This window comes from Globicephala melas, chromosome 1 (assembly GCF_963455315.2).
Source record: "Globicephala melas chromosome 1, mGloMel1.2, whole genome shotgun sequence".
Lineage (NCBI taxonomy): Eukaryota > Metazoa > Chordata > Mammalia > Artiodactyla > Delphinidae > Globicephala > Globicephala melas.
Window position 1 is genome coordinate 29,270,611 of NC_083314.1, and position 26,843 is coordinate 29,297,453.

Genomic DNA, 26,843 nt, shown 5'->3' on the forward strand with positions numbered 1-26,843 from the left:
TAGTGATACAGGTCTTCCTCAAAAAACGAGAAAAATATCAAATAAACAACCTAACCTACCACCTAAAAGAAGTAGGAAAAAAACCCAAACAAAACCTAAAGTCGGCACAAGGAAGGAAATAATAAAGATCAGAGAGGAAATAAGTAAAGTAAAGATTAAAAATACAATAGAAAAAAAAATCAATAAAACCAAGAGCTGGTTTTTTGAAAGGATAAACAAAATCAACAAACCTCTGGCCAGACTAAATAAGAAAAAAAGAGAGAGGACCCAAGTAAACAAGATAAGAAATGAAAGAGGAGAAATAACAACTGATACTGCAGAACTACAAATAACCATAAGATAATACAATGAACAATTATATGCCAAAACATTGGACAGCCTAGAAGAAATGGACAAGTTTCTGGAAACATCAGCCCACCAAAACTGAATCAAGAAGAAAGAGACAATTTGAACAGACTTACCACTAGAAGTAAAACAGAACCTGTAATTTTAAAATTCTGTGCAAACAAAAGTCCAGGACCGGATGGCTTTACTGGGGAATTCTACCAAACATACAAAGAAGAATTTATACCCATCCTTCTCAAACTCTTCCAAAAGATTGAAGAGGAGGGAACATTCCCACTGTCATTCTATGAAGCCTCCACTCTGATACCAAAACCAAACAAAGACACTACCAAAAAAGAAAATTACAGGCAAATATCTTTGATGAACATAGATGTAAAATCCTCAATAAAATATTAGCAAACCAAATCCGACAACGCATAGAAAAGATCATACACCATGATCAAGTTGGATTCATCCCAGGGTCACAAGGATGATTTGACATATACAAATCAATCAGTGTGATACATCAATAAAAGAAAAGACAAAAACCATATGATCATCTCAATAAATGCAGAAAAAACATTTGATAAAATTCAACATTGATTAATGATAAAAACTCTCACCAAAGTAGATATAGAGGGAACATATCTCAGCATAATAAAAACTATTTATGACAAATCCACAGCCAACATAATACTCAATGGTGAAAAGCTGAAAGCTTTCCCACTAAAATCTGGAACAAGACAAGGATGTCCACTCTCACCTCTTCTATTCAACGTGGTATTAGAAATTCTAGCCACAGAAATCAGACAAGAAAAAGAAAGAAAATGTATCCAAATTGGAAGGGAAGAGGTAAAATTGTCATTACAGGCAGATGACATGATACCATATATAGAAAATCCTAAAGACGCTACACAAAAACTATTAGAACTGCTAAATGAATTCAGCAAAGTAGCAGGGTGCAAGATTAATATACAGAAGTCTGTTCCATTTCTTTACACTAACAATGAAATATCAGAAACAGAAAGTAAAAAAAATCAATTCCTTTTAAAATTGCATCAAAAAAATAAAATACTTAGGAATAAACCTGACCAGGTTGGTGAAAGACTTATATGCTAAGACCTAATAAACTGTAATAAAGGAAATTGAAGATAATTCAAAGAAATGGAAAGATATACCATGCTCTTGGATTGGAAGAATTAATATAGTTTTTATGGCCATACTACCCAAAGTAATCTACAGATTTAAGGCAATCCTTATCAAATTATCCAAGACATTTTTCAGAGAATCCTAAAGTTTATATGGAACCATAAGAGACCCAGAATTGCCAAAGCAATCCTGAGGAAAAAGAACAAAGTTGGAGGCATAACCTTCCCAGACTTCAGATAATACTACAAAGCTACAGTAATCAAAATAGCATTGTATTGGCACAAAAACAGTTGTATGGATCAATGAAACAGAATAGAGAGCACAGAAATAAACCCTCACACAATTAATTAATTGGTCAATTAGTCTTTGACAAAGGAGGCAAGAATATACAATAGAGAAAACACAGTCTCTTCAGCAATTGGTGTTGGGAAAGCTGGACAGCCGCATGGAACTCAATGAAGTTAGAACACTCTCTCACACCATATACAAAAATAAACTCAAAATGGCTTAAAGACTTAAATATAAGACATGATACTGTAAAACTCTTAAAAGAGAACATAGGCAAGACATTCTCTGACATAAGTCATAGCAATGTTTTCTTGGGTCAGTCTCCCAGAGCAAAAGAAATAAAAGCAAAAGCGAACAAATGGGACCTAATCACACTTATAAGTTTTTGCACAACAAAGGAAATCATAAACAAAATGAAAAGACAACCTACGGACTGGGAGAAAATATTTGCATACGATGTGACAGACAAGGGCTTAATTTCGGAAGTATACAAACAGCTCATACAGCTCAATATCAAAAAAACAAACAACCCAATCAAAAACTGGGTAGAAGACCTAAATAGACAATTCTTCAAAGAAGACGTACAGATGGCCAACAGGCACATGAAAAGATGCTCGACAATGCTAATTATTAGAGAAATGCAAATCAAAACTACAATGAGGTATCACTTCACACTGGTCAGAATGGCCATCATCAAAACATCTACAAATAATAAATGCTAGAGAGGGTGTGGAGAAGAAAAGAGAACCCTCCTACACTGTTGATGGGAATGTAAATTGATACAGCCACTATGGAGAACAGTTTGGAGGTTCCTTAAAAACTAAAAATAGAGTTACCATATCATCCAGCAATGCAGCAATACACACACACACACACACACACACACACACACACACACAATGGAATATTACTCAGCCATAAAAATGAAATAATATTTGCAGCAACATGGATGGACCTAGAGATTATCATGTTAAGTGAAGTAAATCAGACAGAGAATGACAAATATCGTGATAGCACTTACATGTGGAATCTAAAAATATGATACAAGTGAACTTATTTACAAAACAGAAACAGACTCACAGGCATAGAAAATAAACTTATGGTTACCAAATGGGAAGTGGTGGAGGGATCAATTAGCAGTTTCAGATTAGGAGATACACAATACTATATATAAAATAGATAAACAAGATCTTACTGTATAGCACTGGGAACCATATTCAATATCTTGTAATAAACTATAATGGAAAAGAATCTGAAAATGAACATATATATATATATATATATATATATATATATATATATATATATATATCTGAATCAGTTTGCTATACACCAGAAAACTAACACAACAATGTAAATCAACTATACTTGTATTCTAAAAAATCACTGTAAAACTATTGACTTTAGCTATAAAAATACCCTGCTATATAGCTTTTTGGGCTCCTCTGACTCTGGATTTTGTAGGTATGGGCTCTGATCAAAATGACCTATGTCTCTTATCCCACCTAGCAACATTATTCTATTCTATTTATTTAATTATATTCTGGAATAAAATATTTCCTTTGATCTGTCAGAATGTTAAGTATTTTCATTTGCTTTCACTTAAAATTCTCAAACAACACAAATTATTACATTAGATCAGGGCCATCCTTGAGGTGTGCGAGCACTAGCAAATATTTTTTGTGTGGTTTTGTCTATGTAAACAACTTGGCAAAAAAATGTCAGAAAATGGATAGGTGAGAACAAGTGCCTGGGCTGCACAGGAACCAAGCTCAAGGCTCAGGGGTGAATTTTTTTTTTTTTTAACAGTCTCTTTAAAAATTAATTATTTAACTTATTTATTTATTTATTTGGCTGTGCCAGGTCTTAGTTGCAGCATGCAGGACCTTTAGTTGTGGCATGTGAGATCTTTAGTTGTGGCATGAAAGATCTTTAGTTGCAGCATTTGAACTCTTAGTTGTGGCATGTGCGATCTAGTTCCCTCACCAGGGATCGAACCCAGGCCTCCTGCATTGGGAGTGCAGAATCTTAGACACTGGATCACCAGGGAAGTCCCTCAGGGGTGAATTCTTAATAGTCAAGCCCTGAACTTACACTTTACCCTGTCAAACTTGCATAAGAGTCACTCAAAAGCAAGGTATAAGCATCAGCTGGTGACCATCTCACACAATTCCACAAAATTGGCTGGTATTCCACAATACCAGCCAATAGAAACTATCTATTCTCATGTCATCCTCCTGGAACCAGAGCCCAACCCTGGGCCAGTCTGGGATGACTCATATACACAAATCCTGGAGTTCCTTGGGGCATCTGGTCAACCCCAAGGGGAGAGCAGTTGAGGGTTGGAGAGCACCTTGGAATTTGGTCTGCATCTGTGGCACCTTGTTACAATGGCACTGCCAGCTCCAGCTGGTCCCAGCCAACAGAGGGGAGTCAGAAATTAAGGAGGACACTTCAAAGTACAGGGCTTCTTGAGGTGTGGGTCCTATAATGCAGGGCAGGGGTCCCACTTGCCTGGGTTTAAGGATTATACTCTGAGTCTTTACTTCCCACTTAAAAATTCTATTTCTGATTTTTAAAATAATTACCTGTATATCAAGGAATATTTACAAATTACAAAATATTTCCAGGAATCCTACCACTAAATATTAATCATTCATATTCATTTGACTATTAAGTGGCTACTCTATGCCAGGCACTGTGCTGGGAGCTGTGAATAGAACTGCATACAAGATAGACACAGTCCCTATCTCCATGAAGCTTATACTTTAGCATGTTGGTCGTATTTTTAATTACTAATTAAATTTTTTTCAATTAGATAATTCATTTACATGGTTCAGATTCAAGAGGTACAAAAGAGTAGACAACAAAATATTCCTTTTTAGGGCAATGAAAATACTTTGTATGACATTATACTGAATATATTCTTTATACATTTGTTCAAACCCATAGAATGTACAACACTTGTATCTATGTGAGAAAATGGATTTTAGCTGAAATTATTGTTGTAATCATTTCACAATATATATAAATCAAACCATCTTGCTGTATGCCTTACACTTATATAGTGATGTATGTCAGTTATTTCTCAATAAAACTGGGAAAAAAAAGAATGTACAATACCAAGAGTGAACCCCAAGGTAAACTATGGACTTTTGGTAATTAAAATGTGCCAATGCAATTCATCCATGGTTTAAAAAAAAAAAAAAAGTACCTGTTGGATGAGTGAGTATATGGGAAATCTTTATACTTTCAATTTTGTTGTAAATCTAAAACTTCTTTAAAAAAATAGTCTTAAAAAAATTTCCTGTCTTCACTCATTTTTTCTCCCTGAAGTCCATCAAAATTATATGTATATAATAAAGTACAACCCAAAGTATGCATATTCCTTCTCACCACTTTTATTTAAAGCAAAGAGTAGCATAGAAAATACAAACCACTTAATACATATGTATCTAGGTTTTTTCATGTAAAATATACCTTCAAGATTATTCTATATGAATTCCTAAGGAGTTTTCCCTTTCTATCTTATAGTTGCATAATACTGAGCCAAATATTGTAATTATTTAACAAGTTATCCCTGATGGATGTTTTAATTTATTTTCCACACTATGCTGCATTAGTTAACTTACACATATTGCAAATCTGTGAGCATACCACAAAATACCCTTACAAATGGAATTGTTGCATCAAAAGGTATGTGAATTTATAATTTTGATAGGTATTGCCAAATTGTTTTCCATGGAGTTTGTACCAAATAACATTCCAGCCAGCAATGGATGAGAGTCTTGATGGCTGGTGACACTGATGTATTCCCTTTCAGGCTTAGTTTTCTTAACCACTTTCAGATCATATGGCACACACAGTTTGATTTTTTTCCTTTGTAAAACTATTTTATTCTCCAAGTAGAAAGAAGTGATCTGTTCTTTCCAAAAAAGTGATCTACTATTTCCATCATACTCTTTTCCATGTTTCATGCATAGTTGACACCACCCAAGGTTATAAAAAGCTGAGCCATATTATAGTTTCCTTTTATATTTTATTTTCCTGTTTCTAGAACTTAGTAAGTCCAAATATTTAGTAAGCAGGATTTAGCCAGGTAACCAATCATATTTACACTGGAAACAATGAGGCCATGTTCAGAGCCAGGCCACTTATCTTTGCATTAGATGGAGGGAAATAGCAGAAGTCAGCAGCAGGGCAACAGCAAAACATTGAGGGATAGTGCTTCTGCTTGTGCTGGACAGATCATTTCCCATGATTACGGTGATCTAGGATGTGAAGTGTGAGAAAAGAGAGATGTTTAAAATGCAGTGATAAGCACTTTTTACTTAGCTTTGTTCAAATCTGCTCACACACACACATTCTAAGAAAACAAAGCTGCTTTCATTTTATTTTTTAAATACAAAATATTCAAGAATACCACTCATCCATAAATACTTTCCTAAATTTTAAAAATTGTGTACTGTTTGTAATTTACTTTTCCTCATCTAATGTATCAAAATAATTTTATCATGCCATTAAATAGTCTTCTCCAGCATTTTTAATAACTGCAATGTATCCATCATAGGGTGAACACATATTTATTTAACCAATCCTCTAACGTTTTAATGTTTGGAGTAGGGTTTTGTTTTTTATTTTAGAAGCTGTGATATCAGCATATTACCTGGGACAAATGGGTCATTTTCCTACTCATATTCCCCATAACAATATCTTATGAAAATAATTTTAGGTTTCTTATTATTTGCAAGGGACAGCTTTATATGCATTACGGGAAGCAGAGCTAAACCATTCATAAAAGAATTGTATTCTGTTTAGAAATCCAGATTATTTACAAATTTAACAAGATAATTAACATACAAGGCAGTGTGGGCTCTGTCCCAATGAATGATACAGTCAATAAGAGAAAGGATTAAGAAGGAGAGATTACTGGATTACTAGGTTTCAGTGTGTCAGGAAAGGCTATATGTAGACAGTGATACTCAACCTGTACTGTGACTCATCTGGGCCTCACCCCCAGAGATTCTGATTACACTGGCCTGGGTGGGGTTCACACATATGCATTTTAATAGCCATCATGAGGACCACTGGTGTAGAAGATGTACCTGTAAGAATCTTGAAGGATAGGTAGATTCACATAGAAAAAAATAGGGTGCTGGATATTATAAATGGGCAGAGAAGGTTGTGAAGATCTATATAAACAATGGACAGAGATAAGAAATATTCATGCAGAAATATAGACTCTTGGAATTTAGAACTGGGAGGAACACAAAGACAGTCAAATCACTCTGCTCACATACCTTTCTAGTTCCCTTTAGATGACCCAATAGTTCACAGGAACTTTTACCTACAGAATCTTATCTGACTTTCATCCTTACTCTGTGGGGTAGGAAGAGATGATTAACCCTGTGTTACAGTTGAGGAAACCCCAACAATTCTTGGCCAAAGACTAATATTGGACTCTGCACAGACTTAGTAGAAGTGAGAAAAAGAGTAGAAAGATAATTAGGGGAATTTCCATTTTCCATGATGGCAGGCTATGTTATTTGGGCCATATTTCTACTGAAGCCAACTTAAAATGATATAGTATGAAAAAAACTTAAAAGTTATTGAAGAGATAACTTTTTCAAAATTATTGAAGAGATAACTTCTTAAAAGTTATTGAAAAGAAAGCTCAAAATTAAGAAGTCAAGAAACAAGAAGGAGGTGGCAGGCCACAGTTCACTCTTGCCTGGGGTATTTGCAGATCTGGCTGGAAACAGTGGAGAAATTGAGCTAAGACTCAAAAGGGAAGACTGAACCAGAGTATACCTGCTTTCTTTATTTTTTTTTTGCTTCCCTTTTCTTATTTCCCTTCAAGTGGGAGGAGTTTGGGGTGGAGTGGGGAAAGAGAACTTGAGTTTGGAAAATGAATGCTGACCTTATGAACACTTGCAGCTCAAGTTAACACTATCAGGCACTAAAATATATTTACTTTTAAATGGTTACAGATTCTTGGTATACAGGTGCTTGGCATTTGCAAATGCGAAGCCTCTCTGGAGGAAAGAATTCTTATCCTCAGCCTCTGGAAAATTTCACAAATAAACTTTCAAGGGAAAAATGTAGCACAAAATCAAAGATAAATTAGCACAACAAGGAAATAAAGTGCAATGAACTAATAGAAAAACCAGCATAAACTAGCCCCCAAAGACCTCAAATGCTAGAAAGAGATTTTTAATGATAATTATGTATAAAAATTTTGACAAGCTTAAAAATATCTTCAGGGAACAGGAAACTGTAACAAGTGGAATAATAGATTTGTAAAAGAACCAAATAAAGCTTCTACACATGAAAAAATAAAATAACCCAAATTAACATTTCAGTAAAGTGGGTTTTAGAGTAGATTGAACACAGAAGAGAAAATGATAGACCTGGAAGATAGGTCAGAAGATTTTATATAGAATGAGAGAGAGAGAAATATAGAAACTAAGGAAGAGAGGATAAGAGACTTCAGGGCAGAGTAAGAAGTTTCCAGAAGGAGAGAGAGCATTGGCAGAGGCTATATTTGAAAGGATTATGTTTGAGAGTTCTCCAGAAAGGTGAACCGTATCAATCTACAGATTCAAGAAGCTTAATGAACTCCAAGGAAGATAAACAAAAAGAAAACCATAACTAAACACATCACAGTAAAACTGCAGATAATCAAAGAGAAAGAGAATATTTTAAAAACATACACCCAGAGAGAGAGAGAGAGATTACCTTCAAAGTAGCCAAAGTCAGATTGATAGTTAACTTCATTAGCAAAAAATAGAAACCAAAAGAATATGGAAGGACTTCATTAATTCATTGAAAGAAAATAACTGCAAACCTAAAATTCTATGCTGAATAGAAACATGTATAAAGAATGAAGATAAAATAAACACATTTCAGATCAAGAAAAAAAAAGAGTTCATCACCAGCAAACATCAATAAATTAAATGATAAAAAGAAGTGATACACATATGGATAAGAATGAATTCTGCATCAGGCAGCAAAATTTGTCCTCTAGTTACCCCTCCTTCTCTGTTTTTCTCTTCCTGCTTTTCAACATCCTATAAAACAATGTCTTGTGTAAAACATCTGTGCTTGTAATATCTAGAGGGGTTCCTGTTTTCTGTTCTGCTTCATGATTTTCTGCTGTTCTTTCTCGGTTCTTCTCCATGTGCCACTTCCTGGACCAGCTTGGCTTTCTCAGGCTCCAGGCCCTTCAGCTACATCTTCAGTCTCTCCCTCTCATTCTCACTCTTCCACTCCCTGATCTCCAAACAGTGTTTGCAGTTCTGACTCTCATACTCTGTGACACAGAGGAGTGTCCGGCCACTCTAAAAGGTCACTGGTGTCCTCCTCACACAGTGGACGAGCCAGGTATTTTTGGACTGAGAGGATATAAAAAAATGTCCCTGGTGATCTTTGGTTTTCCCTAAAACAAACCTTATTCAGCATAAAGCTATTGGGACATTCTGCAGGTATTATCCCCAATTTGGGGGCATGGTCTGTGAGAGATACCACCCAGTAGCTAGTTGGCACCTTGCCTCCCTCTCAGGCCTGAGCTGTGGCGAACGATGGAACTACTATGTTTGGGGTGGTGCCAGAGTCCAGTGACTCCATGAACTCGTCCATTTTTGGAGTCTGACTAATGTACTGCCTTCCAATGAAGCACACAGAGCTCCCTGATGTCAGCAGCACTCTCATCTCCATTCCAAACCTTCTCCATCCCCCCAGCTTCTCATCTCTTTATGCCCTCTTAGAAGCTTCTTCTAGAACATCATACCTCTAGGATACAAGTCTAACTTTGTCACTCTCTTCCTTAAAATCTTTCATTTACCTAGATGGGATTAGTATCTTTAGTAACTTCAGGACATTAACCTTTATATAAAGGATATTAAAAACTTCCAATAACTTTCTTTCTTAGGCAGAGTGAGCTTTCTAACATGGAACCTGAACCATGGCACTCCAGATCTTAGAAGCATATACCATCCCTTCCAGTCTTCTCAGGATAAAATTCACTCTTCTTAACTGTCCCTCAAGGTCCTCACCTCCTATCTAGCCTCATATGGCACTGTTCCTTACATGTTCCACTCGCTCTCAAAGTTCCAGCCACACTGGAATGATTTTAGTTCTTCAAATATTCCATCCTGTTTTCTGTACCTAGAATATCTCTCCTTCTCTTCTTGGTCTAATTCTTTCTCACTATATAATTGCTTCAACATCACATCCTCCAGGAATTATTCCTGGACTCCAAATTTGACTGGATGCTATAGGTACTTATCTAGAGCACCGTATCCCCTTATCACACTGCACTGTAATGTGCTGACCCATTGTGAGCATACAATAGAAACCTGTTTCATGAAATAAAGTTTAATATATGTATTTTACTATGCACCTATCATATGTCACTCTCTAGCACTGACATGACAACATCAAGCTTTTACAAGGCACCATTTATATATGTATATATATGTATATATAATATATATTAGCTAATATGTGTGTACATATTTGTACACACATATTAGCTAATATCTATATCTATCTATCTATCTACCTATCTATCTATGCAGCTTAGTTAAGCACTATATTTGGCAGATACTTACTCTAAAGCAGAGAGACTTTCTGGGTTATGGTATACCATATTGGGGTATAGATCACAAGAGCAAGGACCAAACCTCTGTGCACTTCATAAGGAAACAGGTAATTATTTCAGCCCAAATACCCATACTGACCAAGTGGCTACAGTAAAGGTGGAGAGCCACAAGGCCATTCTCCCTCGAGTCCAGCAGGAGACAGAGTGAAGCTGGAAGGCTAGAGCCAGCCACAATCACCACTGGCCCAGGGAGGCAGAGGGCCAAAGGCAGGCAGAGAAGAAAGGGTGAACAGTGAAGAAACATGCATTTATTGGTGAAAAATAAATCACAGAAAACATAGGATGTTGTTGGTGGAGGAGTAGGCTAGGTGTGCTTTTAAAAAGTATGTGGTTGATGAAATATGGCCACAGATTCTGAATTGAAGTATTTTCCGTCAAGAGGTGCTCTTTCCTCCGCCGCCTTAATCTGGGCTTTCCCAAAGAATGTGGCAGAAATGACTCTAGGCAGGTGTCCAGAGCCAGAGCTACAAGAGGACTTGCATTTTCCCCTTTGCCCCCTTGGAATGCAGCCCTGAAGCCCCCATTTGAGGAGCTGACCTAGCTTTCTGAGGATAAGAGGCAAAGTGAGTGGTCCAAGCCACCAGCAAATAGCCAGAACCAAAGGCTGGGCCTGGTGACAGCGGAGGGCAATTCTTCTCAGAACTTCCAGCTTCGGATCCTCCAGCTGAGTGAGTGAGCCCAGGTAAAAACAGCAGAGGAACCTCCAACCAATCCACAGAATCATGGGAATTTCCATGATTTCTCCATGGAAATAATAAAGCCTTGTTTTATGTCACTGAAACTTAAAGTGGTTTGTCATGCAGCAATAGTGAACAACAAAGTTGTGTTTTGTGTCCTTTTTCTTCTTGGTGGTAAAGGCCTGAATGGAAAATAAAACAGAAGAAATTGACAGGAGGGAACATCAAAAACAGGCTGAGTACAGAAGAAATAGTTCCTGAGGAATCTTGTCTTGAATCTTCCTACTTCTACCCTCTGTATTCCCACCCCTCTAGTCATTTCTACTTCCATTCTGGTGGCTAACGGATACTTTTCATTGTTGTTATTTTTAGTTTAATTGAATGTAATGTAATCACCTAAAATAATAGTTCAGTTTAATTTGGTTTAATGTTACAGTGTTCATTGTTCAAGAGAAATTGGCCCAGATAATTCTGTGGGGGTGGTAAAGAAATGGTCAAATGAAATAACTTAAGACTGGGTATAAATGAAAGCAAGACTCATTAGAGACTCCAGGGTCTAGAGAAAGGACTAAAAGAAAGTAGCTACCAATAAATTATTTGGTGAACCTTTATTATGTGCCCATTGTAAATAGAGCCACTGAAAACATCCTGCTCCAAACAGAAAAGCCAAAACATGTAGGGAAGAAGCATCAGTAAAAATACTGGAAATCAAAACATCACAGCTCACTTTCCTGCAAAGTGTACAAGCTCTCCCCCAGATCTATGCAGGGCTCGCTCCTTCTCCTGTGGACTCATTTCAATTGTCACTCCTCAGCGAGGTCTCCCTGACCACCAAGGTAAGGTATCTCCCCATCTCTGTCCCAGGACCCTGTCTCCTGGCCTTCATACCACTTATAATGCTTCTCTGTGTTTTCTTTCTTCCCTCACTGGAGAGAGCTGCATGAGGCTGAGCCCTTATTTGTCTTGTTTGCTGCTGTAGCTCCAGCTCTTTGAAGCGCCTGGCACACAAGAGATGCTTAATCAATGTTTACTCACCATAAGTGAATAAAAAACAAAAAAAAAATTAATAAAGGGAAACTTCACTAAAATGGAGTCAGGAGGCCAGAGGGGGAGCTCTCACTCAATGTCAATACAGATTCCAACAGAAAGAGATGGTATCTTGCATCTCCTGCAGGAAGTGACACTACTGTCACCAGCAAGATTTTCTTCTCGCAACAGCTCAGCCAATGAAAGACGGTCACAACTCAGACAATATTTGTTCATAACAACCCCTCCTAACTTCCCCTTCTCCTCTATAAAAGACTTCCCTCTCCTTTGTTTTACCAGATTTGCATGTGGTTTGCCATAGTTGCACGTCCCAAACTACAATTCTTTGCTGCTCAGGAATAAACCCATTTTGCTGTTAAAAAAAAAAATTATCCTTTTTCATGAAATTACTTTTTCCTTCTCCAAACCCAGTTCAGACTGCACTCCCCTGGAAGCTCTCCCTCCTTCGGGCTCCCCCACGCTCCCCGTTAACTATTTTTATGTGACCAAGCTCCTCCGCAGTTCTGTGTTCACAACTCTGTCTCCCATGCGGGGTAGTAAGCAAGTGTAACTCAGCTTCAATTCAAGCACTACTAGGTCCTCACCAAGTGAAGAAAGGAAGACTGGTAGAGGGGATAAGCCAGTCTACGCCAGTCTGCCTGATTTCAAAACCTGGTTTTGCTACTTGCTAGTTGTTAGGTGAGTTTCTTGACCTTTCTCTGACCCAATTTCCTCATCCTTAAAATGGGAGTAATAATACTTAACAGATAAAATGATTATGAGGACTTAATACATGTAGAGTGCATTGAACAATGCCTGGCCCATAATAAGGATTTTTTTTTAACATCATTAACTTGGAATCTTTATTCTTGATGATTTTGTAATAGGCTTATCCTTAGCTTGGTTAAGCAAACTCTCATTTGGCTATGAGAACTCATTCAAATGGCTAGAGAAACTATGATGATAAAATTATACAGCAAGCTGGGAAAAATACCCATGAAATAACACAACTTTTTGTAAAACTGTCAGGTTTCAATTCCAGTAACCCATAAGACAGGGCTTAAAGCCTGTTCATAATCACATCATTCCAAAATGAGGAGCTATTGCCAGAAACGTTTTATGGGGTGGGAAAAGGAATAAAAGATTGTCAGTGCTGATAAATACTGGTTTAATGATACAGTGCTCTTCACAGACGGCTACAGAGACTGTAAACTATTATCCAGAAACATACAACCATACAACATAGACCACTTAGCCAGACCTAAATTAAACTGGCTTCTTGTAACTACCCTGTAAACACTACAGCCCTTCCTCCATCCAAAAATGACCCTAATCTCACATGAAAACAGTTACTGTAGGGGAATCAGAAACCCAGCTTTGTGGCCAAAAGTAAAAACCAAAGGAAAAATAGCAATTCAGTGGTTAGCTGGTGAAAGCGGGAAACCTGGTGCCCTTCACTGCGCTGCTTTGCTCTTCTTACTCTGGCTCTTTTTCAGCCCATCCATGTTAGCTCTCAATAGGTTTGAACAAGCCATCTGAAACATATTCACTTCTTTGGAGCTCACCACAGTGCTGATCTTTTTCCCATCAGTAGCTCTTAACAGACACTTGTTTTCTGAGGGCTCAAAGCCCTCCACAGAACCCTTCCTTGGAATGGGTTTAGTTCGACCATCATACTTCTTCAGGTGATGCACACGCTGCCCGACAACCGGCGCTTCTGGTAGAGCCTGGTCAGCTCCATCAGGAACTGCTCTCTCTCCAGAAGCACCATCCTGGCGCTGCTGGCTCCACTCTGTCAGCATAAGCCCCAAGCCCCATAATAAGGATTTAAACACAATTCATTATTTAAAAAATTCTATTGCAAGGAAAACTAATCATTTAAATTATTTGAAACTGAGCAGTAACAATTTTGGCATAAATCTGTGTGGCATAGACAGACTAAAAGAATATAAGGGGAAATAACCGAGTCAAGTGAATGCTGTGGAAATAACAATAATCTCTTTAATGACACAGATAAGACCACTTCCCCTCTGTGCCCATCCCCCCACCATCCCCACCATGAGGCAGTTCACACTGGTTGCATTAAGCTCCACAGAGACTATCCACACATCTCAGGTTCTCCATGCCCGAGCATACACGTGACTCCTGCCCACAACAGGGAGATCAAACCCCTCAAGGGACTCTAGCCTGGCTTCCACCAGAGGAGACGCTTAAAATACCTCCCCAGCTCATTGCACAAGTTAACCACTTAGAAAAGACTTACTATTTACAAAATTCTCAAGAGCCACCAAAGAGCACGAGCACAAAAAGCAAACAGGGCAGGCATTGCCTCACTGTCATGGTCGGTGCTGATCACTGCAGGGCGTCCTTGCCCCCTGGACCATCACTGCACACACAGGAAGAGGTCCGTGTCTCCTGCATTGGTGAATGCATTGGTTAGAGGATACGTATTATAGAGGATAGCAGGGCCTGCCCCCAAGGTTGCTCTCATCCTTGGGGGCTGCTGACCCCAAGCAGCCAAATATCTGGGAGGCATAGGTCATGTACACGAAGCCATCCTCATCCTTGTAGTCCCTGTAGATCTCTGCCATGGTCACATTCATACTTCCGAAGTTCTTGTCGTTCACCAGCAAGTAAAAGGATTCAGTGGCCCCAAGGACCATGCGGCTCCTGGGTTGCGGAAGAGGGTGTGTGTGGGGGGGGCAGGAAGGGAAAAAGTTAACCTGGAAGGGAATGACCCCTGATCCATAGCCTTTCTTACCTCTGTCTGGCTAGTGTCTGGCCGTATCGACACAAGATGCCTCCACCTCCCCACTCTAGCCCAGTCATCCTCAAACTTTAGACTGTTTTGATAGCAGAGCAAGCTGAATCTGTTGGTAATGGCTAGCCCTATCTAACCACCCTCAGACCATACGTTAGAGGCACAGCCAGTACACCCCCAGTCTCAGCTAGGAGGGGCTAAATTTATGTTGTGGGTGGGAGAGGAAATAGTTTCAGAACGTGGTTAACCAACACTGGATAATCCAAAGCCCTGCCACAAAGGGGAAAATATTTAGAGGTAAAATGCTGTCACTGGGCTTTTAAAATCTTGAAAACAGAGGGCTTTGGACCATTTTCCAAAGATTCCTTTGAAAAATTCTTAGAGAAATTTGAAGACAGAAATTAAAACACAGTACCACTAAAATGTTGAAGCAAAAGAAAATATAGCTGGTACATCAAAATTGGGAGCTCTCACTTATTTTAGTGTTGTAGCAAGGTAATGGACATCTTTTTAAAATTGGTTGATCATGAGATCATCCTTTTTAAAGGCAGAGTTGAAGAGAAAAGGTGAAGCACAAATCCTTCTCCTTGTCTCTCTGCCATATCCCATCTCTCATTGTTCCAAAAAGCCCAGGGCCACACAGCACACACCCCCATGAGCACTTTGTTACCTACCGGATGACACTGAGGAACTGGGTCATGGTCAGCTCCTGTGTGACCAGGAACTTGGTCTTGTCCAGTGAGGGCAAGAGCTTCTCCCTGGGATAGCGCTCCACTGTCACCTGTCAAGAGTTTCGACCTTCATCTCTTCTGAAGAAACTGCCAAAGAATACGCCTCAGTTCTCTATGTCTTAGGAACTTGGAATAGAGAGAAGGAAGTCATTGGCTGGGTTCTTTTTTTGTGAAATTTTGAATTCTATTTAATTTATTTTTTTATACAGCAGGTTCTTATTAGTTATCTATTTTATACATATTAGTGTATACATGTCAATCCCAATCTCCCAATTCATCACACCACCATCAACCCCCGCCCCCGCCACTTTCCCCCATTGGTGCCCATACGTTTGTTTTCTACATCTGTGTTTCTATTTCTGCCCTGCAAACCAATTCATCTGTACCATTTTTCTGGTTCCATATATATGCGTTAATATACGATATTTGCTTTTCTCTTTCTGACTTACTTCACTCTGTATGACAGTCTCTAGATACATCAAAGTCTCTATAAATGACCCAATTTCATTCCTTTTTATGGTTGTGTAATATTCCATTGTGTATATGTAACACATCTTTTTCTTTAAAACATCCTTCTTGAAGTATAATTGCTTTACAATGGTGTGTTAGTTTCTGCTTTATAACAAAGTGAATCAGCTATACATATACATATATCCCCATATCTCCTCCCTCTTGCATCTCCCTCCCACCCTCCCTGTCCCACCCCTCTAGGTGGTCACAAAGCACTGAGCTTATCTCCCTGTCCTATGTGGTTGCTTCTGACCAGCTATCTATTGTACATTTGGTAGCATATATAAGTCCATGCCACTCTCTCACTTCGTCCCAGCTTACCCTTCCCACTCCCCGTGTCCTCAAGTCCAATTTCTACATCTGAGTCTTTATTCCTTTCTTGCCCCTAGGTTCTTCAGAAACTTTTTTTTTTTAGATTCCATATATATGTGTCAGCATACGGTATTTGTATACTCTTTCTGACTTACTTCACTCTGTATGACAGACTCTAGGTCCATCCACCTCACTACAAATAACTCAGTTTCATTTCTTTTTATGGCTGAGTAATATTCCATTGTATATAGGTGCCACATCTTCTTTATCCATTCATCTGTCGAAGGACACTTAGGTTGCTTCCATGTCTTGGCTATTGTAAACAGAGCTGCAATGAACATTGTGGTACATGACTTTTTGAATTATGGTTTTCTCAGGGTATATGCCCAGTAGTGGGATTGCTGGATCGTATGGTAGTTCTATTTTTAGTTTTTTAAGGAACCTCCATACTGTTCTCCATAGTGGCTGTATCAATTTACATTCCCACCAACAGTGCAAGATGGTTCCCTTTTCTCCACACCCTCTCCAGCATTTATTGTCTGTAGATTTTCTGATGATGGCCATTCTGACTGCTGTGAAGTGATACCTCATTGTAGTTTTGATTTGCATTTCTCTAATGATTAGTGATGTTGAGCATCCATTCATGTGTTTATAATAATATAAGATATAAGAATATTCTTATATCTGCTTCTGTGTTTGATCTGTTATGAAATGTTGCTTTGGTTGAGTTATATGAAGAAAATCTGGCCCCACATGTATTTGTAATTGGAAAATGCATTTTAGCATAATAGCATTTTTATTTAATTGATATTTTTCTTCTTTTATTTTACACCAAATTTCAACAAGTGGTAGTTTCTTAAAAGTTAGTTGTAATGCAGAATATGAAACCATATAAATTGACTTTTTATACTCTGTGTAACATTACAGTCCATTGGTCCATATTGTACTTTGTATGCATCTTTTACTCATGCATGATTTTATAACATTGGCATTGATTATTTGGAAAATGTGGGTTTATTGAGTTGTGCTTATCTTGTGATTTTGTCTGTATAGCTTTGCTTTTACCATTTGTCCTATGGTTCTTCTGTCCACTTTTTTTGTTTTAATACAGTGTTTAGCGCTTGATATCATTGGTGGATTTGTTTGCTGGTGTGGTTGCTCTCTTCTTTCATTCTGTTTAAAAATTTTTTTTTATATTTCTTATTTTAATAACTTCATTTTATGTTATTTTAGTTTTTTCTTTCCTTCTTTCTTTTTTTGTCCCTTTTCTTCTGAGCTGGGTGGCTGACAGGGTCTTCGTGCTCCAGCCTGGTGTCAGGCCTGTGCCTCTGAGGTGGGAGAGCCGAGTTCAGGACATTGCTTCAGCAGAGACCTCCCGATTCCATGTAATATCAAATGGCGAAAGCTCACCCAGAGACTGTCATCTCAACGCTAAGCCCCAGCTCCACTCAATGACCAGCAAGTTACAATGCTGGAAACCCTATGCCAAACAACTAGCAAGACGTGAATACAACCCCACCCATTAGCAGAGAAGCTGCCTAAAATCATCCTAAGTTCACAGACACCCCAAAACACACTGGTGGATGTGGCCCTGCCCACCAGGAAGACAGGACCCAGACCCACCTACCAGAACAGTCACCACTTCCCTCCACCAGGAAGCCTACACAACCCACTGAATCAACCTTAGCCACTAGGGGCAGACACCAAAAACAATGGGAACTACGAACCTGCAGCCTGTGAAAAGGAGACCCCAAACACAGTAAGTTAAGCAAAATGAGAAGACAGAGAAACACACAGGAGATGAAGGAGCAAGGTAAAAACGCACCAGACCAAACAAAAGAAGAGGAAATAGGCACTCTACCTGAAAAAGAATTCAGAGTAATGATAGTAAACATGATTCAAAATCTTGGAAATAGAATGGAGAAAATACAAAAAAACGTTTAACAAGGACATAGAAGAACTAAAGAGCAAACATAAAATGATGAACAACACAATAAATGAAATTAAAAATTCTCTAGAAGGAATCAATAGCAGAATAACTGAGGCAGAAGAATGGATAAGTGACCTGGAAGATAAAATATTGGAAATAACTACCGTAGAGCAGAATAAAGAAAAAAGAATGAAAAGAATTGAGGACAGTCTCAGAGACCTCTGAAACAACAGTAAATGCACCAACTTTCGAATTATAAGGGTCCCAGAAGAAGAGAAAAAGAAAGGGACTGATAAGATATTTGAAGAAATTATAGTTGAAAACTTCCCTAATATGGGAAAGGAAAGAGTCAATCAAGTCCAGGAAGTGCAGAGAGTCCCATACATGATAAATCCAAGGAGAAACACACCAAGACAGATATTAATCAAACTATGAAAAACTAAATACAATGAAAAACTATTAAAACCAGCAAGTGAAAAACAGGAAATAATGTACTAGGGAATCCCCATAAGGTTAACAACTGATTTTTTCAGCAAAACTCTGCAAGCCAGAAGGGAGTGGCAGGACATATTTAAAGTGATGAAAGGGAAAAACCTACAACCAAGATTACTCTACCCAGCAAGGATCACATTCAGATTTGATGGAGAAATTAACACATTTACAAACAAGCAAAAGCTAAGAGAATTCTGCACCACCAAACCAGCTTTACAACAAATGCTAAGGGAACTTCTCTAGGCGGGAAGCACAAGAGAAGGAAAAGACCCACAATAACAAACCCAAAACAATTAAGAAAATGGTAATAGGAAAATACATATCAATAATTATCTTGGGCTTCCCTGGTGGCGCAGTGGTTGAGAGTCCGCCTGCTGATGCAGGGGACACGGGTTTGTGCCCTGGTCCGGGAAGATCCCACATGCCGCAGAGCGGCTGGGCCCATGAACCATGGCCATTGAGCCTGTGCATCTGGAGCCTGTGCTCTGCAACGGGAGAGGCCACAGCAGTGACAGGTCCACGTACCGCAAAAAAAAAAAAAAAAAAAAATTACCTTAAAGGTAAATGGATTAAATGCTCCAACCAAAAGACATAGACTGGCTGAATGGATACAAAAACAAGACCCATATATATGTTGTCTACAAAAGACCCAGTTTAGACCTAGGGACACATACAGACTGAAAGTGAGGGGTTGGAAGAAGATATTCCATGCAAACGGAAAACAAAAGAAAGCTGGAGTAGCAATTCTCATATCAGACAAAATAGACTTTAAAATAAAGACTATTAAAATAGACAAAGAAGGATACTACAAAATGCTCAACAGATCAATCCAAGAAGAAGATATAACAATTGTAAATATTAATGCACCCAACATAGGAGCATCTCAATACATAAGGCAAATGCTAACAGCCATAAAAGGGGAAATCGACAGTAATCCAATCATAGTAGGGGACTTTAACACCCCACTTTCACCAATGGACAGATCATCCAAAATAAAAATAAATAAAGAAACACAAGCTTTAAATGACACATTAAACAAGAAGGACTTAATTGATACCTACAGGACATTCCATCCAAAAACAAGAGGATACACTTTCTTCTCCAGTGATCATAGAACATTCTCCAGAATAGATCATATCTTCTTGATCACAAATCAACCTTTGGTAAATTTAAGAAAACTGAAACCATATCAAGTATCTTTTCCGACAAGAGTGCTATGAGACTAGATATCAATAACAGGAAAAAATCTGTAAAAAATACAAATACATGGAGGTTAAAGAATACACTACTGAATAACCAAAAGACCACTGAGGAAATCAAAGAGGAAATCAAAAAATACCTAGAAACAAATGACAATGAAAACACAATGACCCAATACCCATAGGATGAAGCAAAAGCAGTTCTAAGAGGGAATTTTATAGCAATAAAATCCTACCTCAAGAAACAAGAAACACCTCAAATAAACAACCTAACCTTACACCTAAAGCAATTAGAGAAAGAAGAACAAAAAACCCCACAAAGTTAGCAGAAGGAAAGATATCATAAAGATCAGATCAGAAATAAATGAAAAATAAATGAAGGAAACAATAGCTAAAATCAATAACACTAAAAGCTGGTTCTTTGAGAAGATAAAACAAAATTGATAAACCATTAGCCAGACTCATCAAGAATAAAAGGGAGAAGACTCAAATCAATAGAATTAGAAATGAAAAAGGAGAAATAACAACTGACACTGCAGAAATCCAAAGATCGTGAGAGATTACTACCAGCAACTATATGCCAATGGACAACCTGGAAGAAATGGACAAATTCTTAGAAAAGCACAACTTTCTGAGACTGAACCAGGAAGAAATAGAAAATATAAACAGACCAATCTGTAGCACTAAAATTGAGACTATGATTAAAAATATTCTAACAAACAAAAGCCCATGACCAGATGACTTCACAGACGAATTCGATCAAACATAAAGAAGTGCTAACACCTATCCTTCTCAAACTCTTCCAAAATATAGCAGAGGGAGGACCATTCCCAAACTCATTCTACAAGGCCACCATTACCCTGATACCAAAACCAGAAAAAGATGACACAAAGAAAGAAAACTACAGGGTAATATCACTGATGAACATAGATGCAAAAATACTCAACAAAATACTAGCAAACAGAATCAAACAGCACACTGAAAGGATCATACATCATGATCAACTGGGGTGTATCCCAGGAATGTAAGGATTCTTTAATATATACAAATCAATCAATGTGATACACCATATTAACAAACTGAAGGATAAAAACCATGTGATCATTTCAATACATGCAGAAAAAGCATTTGACAAAATTCAACACCCATTTATAATAAAAACCCTCCAGAATGTAGGCATAGAGGGAATTTACCTCAACATAATAAAGGCCATATATGACAAACCCACAGCCAACATCATTCTCAATGGTGAAAAACTGAAAGCATTTCCTCTAAGATCAGGGTCAAGACAACGTTGTCCATTCTCATCACTATTATTCAACATAGTTTTGGAAGTTTTAGCCACAGCAATCAGAGAATAAAAAGAAATAAAAGGAATCCAAATTGGAAAAGAAGAAGTAAAGCTGTCACTGTTTGCAGATGACATGAGAACCCTAAAGATGCTACCAGAAAACTACTAGAGCTAATCAATGAACTTGGTAAAGTAGTAGGATACAAAATTAATTCACCGAAATCTCTTTCATTCTTATACACTAATGATGAAAAATGTGAAAGAGAAATTAAGGAAACACTCCCATTTACCACCGCAACAAAAAGAATAAAACACCTAGGAATAAACCTACCTAAGGAGAAAAAAGACTTGTATGCAGAAAACTATAAGACACTCATGAAAGAAATTAAAGATGATACAAACAGATGGAGAGATATACCATGTTCTTGGATTGGATGAATCAACATTGTGAAAATGACTATACTACCCAAAACCATCTATAGATTCAATGCAATTCCTATCAAACTACAAATGGCATACTTCAGAGAACTCAAACAAAATATTTCACAATTTGTAGGGAAACACCAAAGATCCTGAATAGCCAAAGCAATCTTGAGAAAGAAAAACAGAGCTCTAGGACCATGCTCCTGGACTTCAGACTATACTACAACGCTACAGTAATCAAGACAGTATGGTACTGGCACAAAAACAGAAATATAGATCAATGGAACAAGATAGAAGCCTAGAGATAAACCCGTGCACATATGGTCACCTTATCTTTGATAAAGGAGGCAAGAATATACAATGGAGAAAAGACAGGCTCTGCAATAAGTGGTGCTTGGAAAATTGGACAGCTACATGTAAAAGAATGAAATTAGAACACTCCCTAACACCATACACAAAAATAAACTCAAAGTGGATTAGAGACCTGAATGTAAGGCCAGACACTATAAAACTCTTAGAGGAAAACATAGGCAGACCACTCTATGACATAAATCATAGCAAGATCCTTTTTGACGCACCTCCTAGAAAAATGGAAATAAAAACAAAAATAAACAAGTGGGACCTAATGAAACTTAAAATCTTTTGCACAGCAAAGGAAAACATAAACAAGATGAAAAGACAACCCTAAGAATTGGAGAAAATATTTGCAAATGAAGCCACTGACAAAGGATTAATCTCCAAAATTTACAAGCAGCTCATGCAGCTCAATATCAAAAAAACAAATAACACAATCCAAAAATGGGCAGAAGACCTAAATAGACATTTCTCCAAAAAAGATATACAGATTGCCAAAAAGGACATGAAAGGATGCTCAACATCACTAGTCAATAGAGAAATGCAAATCAAAATTATAATGAGGTATCACCGCACACCAGTTAGAATGGCATCATCAGAAAATCTACAAACAACAAATGCTGGAGAGGGTGTGGAAAAAAGGGAAGCCTCTTACACTGTTGGTGGGAATGTAAATTGATACAGCCACAATGGATAACAGTATGGAGGTTCCTTAAAAAACTAAAAATAGAACTACCATCCGACCCAGCAATCCCACTACTGGGCATTTGCCCTGAGAAAACCATAATTTTAAAGAGTCATGTACCACAATGTTCATTGCAGCTCTATTTACAATAGCCAGGACATGGAAGCAACCTAAGTGTCCATTGACAGATGAATGGATAAATATGTGGAATATTACATATTATACATTGGAATATTACTCAGCCATAAAAAGAAACAAAAATGAGTTATTTGTAGTGAGGTAGATGGACCTAAAGTCTGTCATACAGAGTGAAGTAAGCCAGAAAGAGAAAAACAAATTACGTATGGTAACACATATATATGGAATCTAAAAACTAAATAAATAAGTTTCTGAAGATCCTAGGGACAGGACAGGAATAAAGACACAGACATAGAGAATGGAGTTGAGGATATAGGGAGGGGGATGGGTAAACTGAGAGAGTGACATGGACATATATACCCTACCAAATGTAAAATTGATAGCTAGTGGGAAGTAGCCACATAGCTCAGGGAGATCAGCTTGGTGCTTTTTGAGCACCTAGAGGGGTGGGAGGAAGAGAGATGCAAAACGGAAGGGATATGGGGATATATGTATATGTATAGCTGATTCACTTTGTCATACAGCAGAAGCTAACACACCATTGTAAAGCAATTATACTCCAACAAAGATATTTAAAAACCAAAAAACAAATCCACCAACGATAAGAAGAACTAAAAACTATACTAAAAAAACCCAAAAAACAGACAGACAGCATCCTAGGACAAATGGTAAAAGCAAAGCTATACACACAAAACCACACAAAGAAGCATACACATACTCACAAAAAGAGAAAAGGAAAAAATATATATCGTTGCTCCCAAAGTCCACCATCTCAGTTTTGGGATGATTCGTTGTCTATTCAGGTATTCCGGTGTTGCTGGGTACATCAAGTTGATTGTAGAAATTTAATCTGCTGCTCCTGAGGCTGCTGGGAGAGATTTCCCTTTCTCTTCTTTGCTCGCACAGCTGCTGGGGTTCAGCTTTGGATTTGGCCCTGCCTGTGCGTGTAGGTCACCTGAGGGCATCTGTTCTTTGTTCAGACAGGACGGGATTAAAGTAGCTGCTGATTAGGGGGCTCTGGCTCAGTCAGGTGGGGGTGTGGGAGGGGTACGGATGCGGGGCGAGCCTGCGGCGGCAGAGGCCGGCATGACGTTGCAATAGCCTGAGGCACGCCATTTGTTCTCCCAGGGAAGTTGTCCCTGGATCACGGGACCCTGGCAGTGGCAGGCTGCACAGGCTCCCGGGAGGGGAGGTGTGGAAAGTGACCTGTGCTCATACACAGGCTTCTTGGTGGCTGCAGCAGCAGCCTTAGCGTTTCATGCCCGTCTCTGGGGTCTCCGCTGATAGCCGCAGCTCACGCCTGTCTCTGAAGCTCATTTAGGCAGTGCTCTGAATCCCCTCTCCCCGCGTACCCCGAAACAATGGTCTCTTGCTTCTTAGGCAGTTCCAGACTTTTCCCTGGACTCCCTCCCGGCTAGCTGTGGCGCACTAGCCCCCTTCAGGCTGTGTCCACGCAGACAACCCCAGTCCTCTCCCTGGGATCTGACTTCTGAAGCCTGAGCCTCAGCTGCAGTCCCTGCCCGCCCCGGCGGGTGAGCAGACAAGCCTCTTGGGCTGGTGAGTGCTGGTCGGCACCGATCCTCTGTGCGGGAATATCTCTGCTTTGCCCTCTGCACCCCTGTTGCTGCGCTCTCCTCCATGGCTCCAAAGCTTCCCCCCATCTCCTCCAGTGAAGGGGCTTCCTAGTGTGTGGAAACCTTTCCTCCTTCACAGTTCCCTCCCACTGGTGCAGGTCCCATCCCTATTTTTTTGTCTCTGCTTTTTCTTTTTTCTTTTGCCCTACCCAGGTACGTCGGGGAGTTTCTTGCCTTTGGGAAGTCTGAGGTCTTCTGTCATTGTTCAGTAGGTGTTCTGTAGGAGTTGTTCCACGTGTGGATGCATTTCTGATGTATTTGTGGGGAGGAAGGTGATCTCCATGTCTTAGTCTTCTGCCAACTTGAAGGTCTCTCCCTGGGTTTTGCTTTCTCAAAGAACAGGATATCACAGGCGTCCCCTGAGGCGTTCAATGTCTTACCGGGATCTTGCCAGGGAACTTCACTAGGATTCCAGCAACTTCCTCCCTTCTGGTTGCTGTGAACATTTAAGATTAAATGAACACGTCAGCATGGAACAGAAGCCTGTATCTTCTTGTCTCCCTGTCTCAAGGGCCAAAACCCAGCTATTCTGAGAACTTTACCTGAGCTCTTTCTTTGCTTGAAAGGTCTGAGGCTTGGGCTTCTCTGTGGAGTCTGCATTTTGCTCAACAGCTGTGTCTGTGTGTGATTTAAAAAAAAAAAAAATCTCACAACCAGGACCTAACTCATTCTTCCAGCTGCTTCCAAACTGCCTGTAGGATCCCAAAGGAGGCTTTTATGTAGGGCTGTGTGACATCAGCCTTCTCCATCCCTCCCTTTTCCAGATTCCCCCTCCCTGGGCAGGAGCAGGTCAGTTCTGAGCATGGGAATGGAACAGCCACCTTCTTCTGGTTAAAGAAAGTCACTTCGCTCACTGCCATTTAAAAATTTGTCTTTGCTAAAGAAATTAAGATTTACAATGTAGTGCATTGGTCGTCACTATAAATGGTCCTGTGAGGTAAGGAGTTATGGATAGAAACAGTCTTGTGTCAGGACATTTTAATACTATAGTAATGAAGTAAGTTGAAGATCAATTCACCTTACCCTGAAATATGCTGCTATTTTTCACAGTAAGAAATAGGTATTCCAGAACGGTTGAGTAATTTGTCCAGATAAAAAGATATAAAGCCAGAGTTAAAATCCAGGTGTGTATCAAAGTAATATTATACTCTGAAGCTTACCAACATATTTTGTCATATTTTTTACATGGTCTAGGTAAACGTGTGTAGGTCTAGGAATGTGTGTAGAACACTTATCATACTCAGGATCTTGCATTTAAAAGATGATGAAACTGAGATCCATGGAAATTGACTCACTGGCCTAGGGTCAAATGGACAGAGACAGACCCAGTTCTCCTTGTTCTCAGACCAGGGTGTTCCACACCATCGTGCTTCTTTTCTGCATTAATTATGGTTTTAGTGATTCAGCTTCCCCATTTGATGCCGACTACCTCCTTACCTCACATCCAGGAGCACAGTGGTCCCTCTGCATTATTCAGAGCCATCCATGTTCTGAGAATAAATAGGACCATTTGGATCTTCTCCACTGTCTCTGAAGGTACCATGATCTTCACGGGTCATCCCTGGTTCCATTCCATGCAGGACAGTGGACATTAAAAATTCTTCAGCCTAATGATGATGACATAGAGAAAAGTGACCGAACGTTCTCCAGGTTTGTTGAGGGACAGAAAGAAAAGTAGGTTATTCTGCTCTTTACATAACTACTTTAAAACTTCTTTTTTTTTTATTTTGCTTTTCCCTGCCTAGGAAACTAGTACAGTAGTTGCTGGACTCACTCTGAGTCCTTTAGTCCAGAGGGAGGAGAGGGAACTTGGCTTCAGTAGTTAGAAGGTTGTCTTAGAAGGCCTCCAGAACCTAGAGCCACTCCTCCACGGACAGCATCCTTCCCTGACCCTACACAGGCCCAGTGGAGTAAGTTGGGGCAATGACTTGAGGTGCTAGAATCCAGTTATGGTCTGACAGTCTTCCACAAAGACATGATTGCCTTGGGACCATTTTCTGTTCCCTTGCTTGAACTCCCCCTTCCTCCCCATCTCCCCCAATATCATCTAACCAATCCCTTAAGCTCTGGGCTTTCAAAATGTCTTTTCCGTTGCTCAAGAAGAAAGACTCCTACATATTTCATATTAACTTTATAATATTTTCCTTTCATAGCCACTTATATTTTATTTGAGAAAAGTAATCATTATTACCATTAAATGGTTCTATAGTTAGGATAGGCTATGCAGTAAGAAATATGCCCCTAAATTTAATAGCTA

The 26,843-nt window shown here is 38.9% G+C and overlaps 1 protein-coding gene and 1 pseudogene across 1 annotated transcript; both read right to left on the reverse strand.

Annotated features, from left to right (window-relative positions):
- Positions 1-13,466: 13,466 nt before the first annotated feature.
- Positions 13,467-13,897, reverse strand: LOC115859555 (signal recognition particle 14 kDa protein-like; annotated as a pseudogene).
- A 679-nt stretch (positions 13,898-14,576) lies between these two features.
- Positions 14,577-25,186, reverse strand: MAP1LC3C (microtubule associated protein 1 light chain 3 gamma). Its single transcript, XM_030868605.2, has 4 exons — positions 25,129-25,186; positions 24,967-25,022; positions 15,562-15,668; positions 14,577-14,796 (listed from the first exon to the last, which is right to left on the reverse strand). Exons 1-4 carry the CDS (start codon positions 25,184-25,186, stop codon positions 14,577-14,579), a joined length of 441 nt encoding a protein of 146 aa, XP_030724465.1.
- Between the last annotated feature and the right edge of the window lie 1,657 nt (positions 25,187-26,843).

What these genes read in the sequence shown, in the direction of transcription:
- MAP1LC3C (XM_030868605.2), bottom strand. Translation starts at nt 25,186, where the DNA reads ATGCAGACTCCACAGAGAAGCCCAAGCCTCAGACCTTTCAAGCAAAGA. An exon ending in AGTTCCCTGGCAAGATCCCG is followed by an intron (nt 15,669 to 24,966) that starts GTAAGACATTGA and finishes AACTCTTGACAG; the next exon opens with GTGACAGTGGAGCGCTATCC. An exon ending in CAGTTCCTCAGTGTCATCCG is followed by an intron (nt 14,797 to 15,561) that starts GTAGGTAACAAA and finishes TCCGCAACCCAG; the next exon opens with GAGCCGCATGGTCCTTGGGG.